At 58.0% G+C, this 8,251-nt stretch overlaps 3 protein-coding genes across 3 annotated transcripts; 1 reads left to right on the top strand and 2 right to left on the bottom strand.

Moving 5' to 3' along the window:
- Nucleotides 1-2,047: 2,047 nt before the first annotated feature.
- Nucleotides 2,048-2,629, bottom strand: NPB (neuropeptide B). The gene is made up of 2 exons (XM_068151709.1): nucleotides 2,399-2,629; nucleotides 2,048-2,222 (listed from the first exon to the last, which is right to left on the bottom strand). The coding sequence occupies exons 1-2, from the start codon at nucleotides 2,627-2,629 to the stop codon at nucleotides 2,094-2,096; spliced, it is 360 nt and encodes a 119-aa protein (XP_068007810.1). The 3' UTR covers nucleotides 2,048-2,093.
- A 381-nt stretch (nucleotides 2,630-3,010) lies between these two features.
- ANAPC11 (anaphase promoting complex subunit 11) lies at nucleotides 3,011-3,375 on the bottom strand. Its single transcript, XM_068151708.1, has 2 exons — nucleotides 3,251-3,375; nucleotides 3,011-3,159 (listed from the first exon to the last, which is right to left on the bottom strand). The coding sequence occupies exons 1-2, from the start codon at nucleotides 3,357-3,359 to the stop codon at nucleotides 3,014-3,016; spliced, it is 255 nt and encodes an 84-aa protein (XP_068007809.1). The 5' UTR covers nucleotides 3,360-3,375; the 3' UTR covers nucleotides 3,011-3,013.
- Nucleotides 3,376-3,465: 90 nt separating this feature from the next.
- Nucleotides 3,466-8,208, top strand: ALYREF (Aly/REF export factor). Its single transcript, XM_068151338.1, has 6 exons — nucleotides 3,466-3,742; nucleotides 4,012-4,143; nucleotides 6,249-6,396; nucleotides 6,497-6,560; nucleotides 6,697-6,874; nucleotides 7,930-8,208. The coding sequence occupies exons 1-6, from the start codon at nucleotides 3,512-3,514 to the stop codon at nucleotides 7,942-7,944; spliced, it is 768 nt and encodes a 255-aa protein (XP_068007439.1). The 5' UTR covers nucleotides 3,466-3,511; the 3' UTR covers nucleotides 7,945-8,208.
- Nucleotides 8,209-8,251: the final 43 nt, after the last annotated feature.

Genomic DNA, 8,251 nt, shown 5'->3' with positions numbered 1-8,251 from the left:
CTTTTTCATTATTGTTATTTTAAATTTATTTTAAGTTTTTCTTTGAAGCACAGAAGATCAGGGCTCTGTTTCCTGCACCCATCCCAAGGAGCCCTACCTGTGCAGTGCCAACTTCAGTGAGTGCCTGATCCTTCTCTATTGGGAATTGACTCACTGGAATGATTGTAGCAGGTGCCTTAACTTTTGTAAGAGCAGCTGTAACCCTGTTGAGGGGAGCTGGCAACTTTGACCTAGAATCTGCAGTTCGGGGCTGGGGTTGGGACTCAATTCCTGGGCCCCATTCACCCTTCATGGAAGGAGTGATGGGGTGAACAGACCCCAATGCCCCAGCAGGTCACCATAGGCTGCTGCTGCCCTGGGCAAAGTCCCAGCTAAGCTCCTCACAGCACGTTGGTCCCTCAGTGCAGGGAAGGCTGGGCATCTATAGCTGCTTCCTACACAAGGCAGCTCTGGGCAGGAGCTCAGCACCAGGACCACAGCTGGTGCTGAACCAGTGTGTTACAGAATACAGAATTAACCAGGTTGGAAAAGACCTTTTGAGATGGAGTCCAACCTATCACCCAACACCATCTAATCAACTAAACCATGGCACTAAGTGCCTCATCCAGTCTCCTCTTTAGCATTTCCAGTGATGGTGACTCCACCACCTCCCTGGGCAGCACATTCCACTGGCCAATCACTCTTTCTGGGAAGAACTTCCTCCTAACATCCAGCCTAAACTTCCCCTGGCACAGCTTGTCCTCTTGTTCTGTCACAGGTTGTCTGGGAGAAGAGACCAACCCCCGCCTGGCTACAACCTCCCTTCAGGTAGTTGTACTGCTGTGGATGGCAGAAGGGCTGCACCCAGGACACCTGTGTGGCAGCAGCATGGCTGTCCTGAGCTGCTTGAGCACTTCCCGTGTCTGCAGGATTTCAGAGATGGGGCCAAACACAGCAGCAGGTGCTGGCACCCTGCTGCCCATCTAGGTTCCTGAGAAGACCCTGGCACCAGTGACTGAGCCATGCTGGTGCCCTGGGGCAGGTGCAGACCTTGCTGAGACTTGCATGGTGTAGTGTCTTGCAAAGCTGGGACTATGCTGCAGCTAGGAGTGGGTGGCAGGGCAAAGGAGGCTTCTCTCATGCAGAGCCCACTGCTGTGGCCATGCACCCCTTGCTGGGTGAGGCAGGCTCCTGGGAACCCTCATGGGGTCAGGGACTTCAGCCAAGCTGGGTGCTGTCCTCCCAGTCTTGCCTCTGGGGAGGAGGTGACCCTCTCAGCTGTCCAGCACTGCAGGGAGCAGCTGATGGAGGGGGGCTGCCACCACACTACTCTTGTCCCTGGGCCACAGTCTGCTGGCAGAACATGATCTTGGTGTTTCAGTGCCAGGTGGAGGTGCCCAGGTCTCCTGCAGCACAGAGGGTCAGCAAACTGGGAAAGGGAGCACCCTGCCTGTGTCATTCACCCCCAGGCAAAACCCCACTGGCTCCAGCTACTCCCCACCGATCAGCCCAGGTCCCCTGCAGCCCCCATGGGGCAACAGTGTGATAGTTGTGACCAGGGAGTGATTTTTTTTCTACTGTTTGAGCTGCTTTGGTTCCCAGGGGAAAAGGCCACTCAGAGAGGCCATGGGGCTAGCCAGTGCTCTCATGGCTCCTGGAGGCATGGTGGAAGACAGAGGGTGAATCAAACCACGCATCAGGTGCTGGATGCTTGGCTGGATGATCAAGCCCTTGCTGTGACACCCATGACAAAGCCAGGAATGGGGCTGTTCATATTCCCAGGGCTCTCACACAGCCCTGGTCCTGCTGTCATCTATGTGTTCCTAGACATATTGTCACTGTTCCCTCACCCAGGGCATCTCCCAAGACCAAGCTCCTAATATCCTGCCTCTTGACCAGGACAAAGCCTGGCTTTATCCAGCCTGACCTGGGGCAGCCCCCAGCCCCAGATGAGGCCCTGCAGCTCTCAGGGAGATGGGGTGGGGGCTCAGAAACCCCAGCCCCTTAGACCCAGCAGGTTCTCTCTACCCCACAGCATCACTCTCCCCTGCAAAGACAGACAACGGAGTCAGCCTAAGCATGTTTATTGTCACCAGAGAGAGGCTGGTGCTGGTTCAGGTATCTGCACACTCCAGGGGGTCCAGAGACACAGTTATGTCTGCCTTGCACCGTAGACTGCCAGGGGCTCCAGGCAGCGACCAGCAGCTCCACGGCTCAGGGGCCACATCCGTCACACACAGCACCTGAAGAGGAGACAGTCAGCAGGGACCGAAGTCCCCAGGTACCGAGACACCGAAGTGAAAAGCACAGTGCCCTCATTGTGCCGCAGTGCCTAGCAGGCAAAAGACCCTGGTGCTCAGGCATGCTACCCATGCCTGTGAGCCCAGTGCCCACTCTGCCCCGAGCTCCTGGTACTCACCGCAGACTGGAGCCAAGCTGGCGGGCGGGCAGAGCCGGGCAGCACACCAGGACCGGGCTCCTCGACGTTGGATCGGCGAGCAGGGGACGGGCGGCGGAGACCAGAGAGCAGTCCTGAGGCTCTGCCGACCGAGTAGTACCGGGGCCCAGCTGCTGGCCGGTACCAGGGCTCGGCAGGGTGGCAGAGACAGAGCAGTGCCAGTCCTAGTCCCAGCCACTGGGCAGCGCGCATCGTGCCGGCGAGACGCAACGCTGCTGGGCCACCGCTGCCTTTATATTCAGGCGAAGGGGGCCCGCCTCCGCGGCCCGCCTTCCGGGGGCGGCAGAGCCGCAGGGGAGTTACTCGCTGGCAGCTTCGCAGCCATCCCCGTTACCATAGGGCTGCGTAAGTCTCGGTGCACGTCCGACACCGGTCCTCCCGCACCCGCCGAAGCCGCTCTCCACTGCACCCCTCTCCGTCGAGCGCCGATCCCAAAAGCAGGATACTGAACACGGGAGTGGAAAGGAGCAAGTAGTGGTCGCACCTTTATTGAAGGCGGCCCGGCCGGGAGCGCGGCCTGGGGCAACAGGAAACGGTCCCGGTCCCGCCCCCCGGTGCCCCGGCAGATCCCGGCGGTCACTCCTTGAACTTCCACTCCTGGCGGCACATGGGGCAGTGCTGCTGGACTTGCTGCGAGTTCAGCCACTTGAGGATGCAGTGCATGTGGAAGCAGTGCGAGCACTGCCCCCATACCAGCGGACAGTCGTCGCCGGGCACCTTGCCTGTAGAATGGGCAGTCGGTCAGCCCCGGACCGGCCTGGGGGAGGCCGCAGCCCTAGGGCCTCTATCCCGCCCACCCGTCCCCTCACTTACAATCGGGGCAGCAGCCGTTGAAAGCCATCCGGCAGATCCCGCAGTTCTCGTCGTTGGCCACCCACAGCCAGGAGGCGACGCCGTGCCAGCTCCGCACCCGCACCCGCATCTCCCGCCCCGCCGGAAGTCCCGCCCCGCCCCATAAGGCCCCGCGCACAAGGGCGCGCGGCCGCCGCGCCTTCGCCGCTGTCCCTGCCTCTTCCGCTTCCGGCGTCGGCACAGCGCGGCCGGAAGTGCAGGCCCCGGAGCGGAGCCGCCATCATGGCCGACAAGATGGACATGTCCCTGGACGATATCATTAAGCTCAACCGGAGCCAGCGGGGTGCCGGCCGAGGCGGCGGCCGGGGCGGCCGGGGCCGGGGCGGCGCCATCCGCGGCGGCGGGCCCGGCCGGGGCGGCGTGGGAGCCGGGCGAGCGGGCGGCGGCCCCTTGCGGAACAGGCCAGTGATGGCCCGGGGCGGCGGCAGGAACCGGCCCGCGCCCTATAGCCGGGTATGGAGCACGGCGGGAGTGGGCGAGGAACGCGCCCGCTCACGGGGCTCGACGGTGCCGTGGGGAGCTGGGCCCGGGTCGGGCCTTTGATACAGCGGGGCGAGCGGCGGTGGGATAGAGCTGTGCGGCCGTGAGGAGGCGGCGGGGCGGAGGGCGGGCCCGGCGGGCGGCCCTTTGTCCGCTTCTGGTGGGGCGGGAAGCGTGGCCGGCGGCAGGCTGTGGCCGGCGATGCCACGGCACCGCTTAACGAGGTCCCGGTCTTGTTGCAGCCGAAGCAGCTCCCCGAGAAGTGGCAACATGACCTTTTCGACAGTGGCTTCGGAGCTGGCGCCGGCGTGGAGACCGGCGGGAAACTGCTTGTCTCGAACCTGGACTTCGGTGTTTCGGATGCGGACATTCAGGTAGAGGCTTGGGAGCAGCCCCATCGGTTGCGCGGGTCATGTTCGCGGGGGGTTTCATTCATCGCATCGGGATCGGGTGCGTCAGACGCCCGCGGCAGCTCCTTTTACACTCCCACGCCTGTGAACTAGCTCTGCTGGGTCGGGGTTTGTGCCACAAGTGCCTGTCCTGCAATGGTTTTGGGGATTCCAAGAGGCTGCAGTTAGGAAAAGCCACTGTCTGCTGGAGGATGGTAGCTGATCCCATTGTTGAGTGAGTGCTACAGTACCTGTGGGAAGATGCTGCTCCTGGGCTGGGTTTAGTTATGGCTGGAGGATTTAATGTAAGCCATGTAAACTCTCAAGGTCTGTGTAACCACAGAAATTCCATATCTGTGCTGCATGTCTATCTGGGTGCTCTGCTTTTGTGGGATCTGCTTCACAACTGTTGAAGGCCTGTTTTGAGCATTGGGGTGTAACTAGGAGGACATATCTGTGAGGGGGCACAGACTCTTCTGCACTACAGCACCCGTGGTACCTGGTGTGTTCAAACCTGGGGCACAGCCCTTGTTTCAGACGTGCTGTGGGTAAGAACTGCAGGGTTCTCTCGGTGGGACATGCGCTGCAGTCTGCCTGTCGGTTGGTAGCCTTGGGGTGTGCTGCTCCCACTGGGCTGTGAGGTTACAACCACAGCAAGGTGAGAGTTGTACAGAAAGAAGGGTTGGTGAAGACCAGGCAGGTCCCCACCCGGGGCTCTGGGGCTCACTATGCTGCAAAGGCTTCCTGTGTCCTTGCTAGGGAAGAACAAACAACTCATTTTCTGCCTCCTTCATTGGTTAATTCATTCCTGTTGCTTCATGTGCTGATCAGGCTGTGCCTGGTGAATTGGTTTTTTTAGGTCACCTAGTTACTGGCTAGTGCACTTAAACCCAGCTCTTTTTCTCATGCAAGTTCAGATTTGGGTTAAATGAGTTTCTTGCTTCTTGTGTAGACAGGCACTGATAGGAGTCTCTGAAGTCACCTCAATTTACCCAGCTTCTGCTCTTTCTGTGGCAGCTGAAATTTTCTCTTTCTGCCACTGGTTTGGGCAATCTTCCACCTATGGCTTATTTGGGAGGAAAGCTGAATCAGTGGCTTTACACCTATTTGTCACTACCCAGCCTGTAATTTAGTGCTGCCTCAGATGTGGTGATGGATCTTTGTTTATATGCTCATTGCATCGTTAACAGGGTACAGCTTCTGCTCTCTGCTGCCAGAGCAGCTGCTCTGGAGAGGGGCCTGAGCACCTCCTCACTTCTGTCCAGGGAGCTTCTTGAGTTCTGTGAAACATTCATCTCCAGTGAGAGAGTGCTGGGAGGAGCTGACTTGCAGCCCTGCCTGGAGTGCTGCATGCCTGGGAGGTGGAAGAACACATGTGGTGCTCTGAAAAACACTTGGGCAGTGACTCGGAGGGACAGCTGCAGGGTGTCTGGGATTTGCAACAGATGCTATGGGAGGTGGCCTGTTCCTCAGACACCCAGCAGCTCTGGTGTCAGTGAAGCTTTTGAGATGCAGGGTAAGCATAAACTTGTGGAGGCGAGCCGCTGCAATTGGCTTCCTAAATGAAACAAAAGGAGTGGCTCCATTGCTGCCTCTTTATTTCCAGCCTTTGTGCCAGGAGGAAGGATGAGGAGAGGGCTTTCCTCATTGCAAGGTTTGGGGTCTGTTCCTGATGGACTGTTTTTAAATTGCACTGGTCTGATAAAGATTTAAAGAGGAAAAGAAGTCCAGTGATCAGCCTGTGGGTCCCTGCATTTGTCAGGGGGAGGATCATTCCTCCTCTGGAACACCCCTTTGAGCCTCCAGAAAAAGATGTGAGGTTTGCCCTGAGTCTGCTTCATGGGCTGCAAACATGCACGCTGTGCTCACTGAAGATGAAGTCTTGCCTCTTTTTGTGTCACCTGTGGCAACTTTCTTAAATCCTTCTGAGGAGCTCGCGCTCCCTCTTTGATCAGTGCTTTTTCTGAGTTACCCATGATGGTTTGGAAAGCAGCTGGAGCTGCTGAGAGTGGTTGCATGGGGCAAGCTGCTGGCTGTGTAGTGTCTGCAAGGCTGATGGACACCTGTGCTCTTCTCCCTCTCGTTCTCAGGAGCTCTTTGCGGAGTTTGGGACCTTGAAGAAGGCAGCTGTGCACTACGACAGGTCCGGCCGCAGCCTAGGGACAGCGGACGTGCACTTCGAGAGGAAGGCAGACGCCCTGAAGGCCATGAAGCAGTACAATGGGGTCCCCTTGGACGGTGAGTTGGTGCCACTGTCTCCACAGCGCGTTCCTGTGGCTGGAGCAGCCCACGTGCCACGTCCCGCCGCACGCCGGCTCATGGGCTGCTCTTCCCCCAGGGCGCCCCATGAACATCCAGCTGGTCACGTCACAGATTGACACACAGAGGAGACCAGCACAGAGGTGAGATGCTGTGTGGGAGTCCCTGAGCCTGGGGAGTGCAGGGTGGGGATGCGCCCAGCCCCTCCTGTTGTGGGAAGCGTGGATCTGTCTGGGTTAACCAGAGTGCACTAGAGCAGTTGCTTTTTGACAATCCCAGTGTAAACAGAGGGGGCATGACCAGAAGCCGTGGCGGTTCAGGATTCGGCGGAGGAGGAGGCAACAGGCGAGGCACTCGTGGTGGGAACAGAGGGAGAGGCAGAGGAGCTGGGAGAACTTCCAAACAGCAGCTCTCTGCAGAAGAACTAGATGCACAGCTGGATGCTTACAATGCCAGGGTAAGTGCTGCCCGGATGGTGGTCACAGCTTCCCCATGACATTTCCTGGGAAATTCCTGCTGCCTCTTAGCTGCCTGTTAGAGGGAGTGTTTGCCAGGTAGCTGGACTAAAGCAGTGTCCTGAAACTGGGCAATTCCCTGCTCCAGCAGTGGGCTTTCATGCTCCAGAACACTGTCAACTGCTGACACCAAAAGCCAAGAAATGGCCTTGTTTCCTGCACCTCACTAGGGCTGGTGTAGGGCCAGTGCTGCCAGGGCTGGAGCAGCTGTGGGGAACAGTGGCTGTGTCACAAGCCCCACACAGATACTGGGCTGGTGAAATAGAGGGAAGAATTCATATGAGAACTATCTGGGGTGCTGCTGGAGGAGGGGTCAATGGTGGATACAGATCCCGAAGAGGGGTGCTAATTTTGGATACAAGTCCATAAAGCATGGAGCCACACACATTGGTAGCTGCCCTCAAAGCCAGCTCATGTCTCAGCTGCAGCCATGTGAAAACATTGATAGGGAGCTGAGGTCACACATGTACATGGTGACAGCAGAGTCAGTGTTGTAGGAATAGGGTAAATGTGAGGCAGGAGTGTGGGAGGAGTAGAATGAGCAGTATTACAGAAAAAATTAGTATGAGTCTGTCTGGTGTTTTGAACATTCTCTGGCTGTGAGGATTTGTAGATTGTTTTACTTCGCACAGACTTGACTGGGGGACGGTGAGCACAGTGAGGCACCTCCCAGTTATGCCCCAGAGTGCTGAGAGAGTCAGCTGTGTCCTGCCACCATTGACACTCCCAGGCCAGTGCCTGTATTTGCCTTGAACTTGCATGGTCCTGGCCAGCAGCACAGGGGAGTAGCGGCGGTTCACCCGGGGCAGGCAGCCTGTGGAGGGCAAAGGGAGGGCCTGGATGATGTGGTGGTGCCATGCTGTGCTGGGGGTTGCCAGAGGGGTGTGGTGGGGTACCATGAGGTGTGGAGGCACCATGGGGTGTTGTATGGAGGTGCCATGGAGTATTTCAGGAGCGTTGCAGGGTCTGTGATGACAACTCCTCTCCTCTCTTCCAGATGGACACCAGCTAAATCGGCGAGCAGCGGGCGCAGAGAAGGACTCCAATCTGGCTCCACGCTCCTGGGGGGGGCTCCGGCGGTGGCCACTCATACCGTGGATGGGAATTGTTTTACTTTTCGTTCTGGGATAGGTTTTAAACTCCTGTAAAGGTTTTTTTTAATTCTGAGCAGACCCGTTTTGTACCGAGTTATTTTTGGGATAAATTTTACTGGTTGCCTGTTGGGCCGAGGTGGCTTTTTCACCTTTGCCGTAATAAAATAGAACCGTGTCTAGAAGTGTTGACGTCTGCGCCGCCCCGAGTGCCGCCCCCGGCCGCGC

This window comes from Melanerpes formicivorus, unplaced genomic scaffold (assembly GCF_026170545.1).
Source record: "Melanerpes formicivorus ecotype bairdi unplaced genomic scaffold, bMelFor1.0.p_v2 SCAF_21, whole genome shotgun sequence".
NCBI lineage: Eukaryota > Metazoa > Chordata > Aves > Piciformes > Picidae > Melanerpes > Melanerpes formicivorus.
This window is presented reverse-complemented; position numbering and strand designations above follow the sequence as displayed.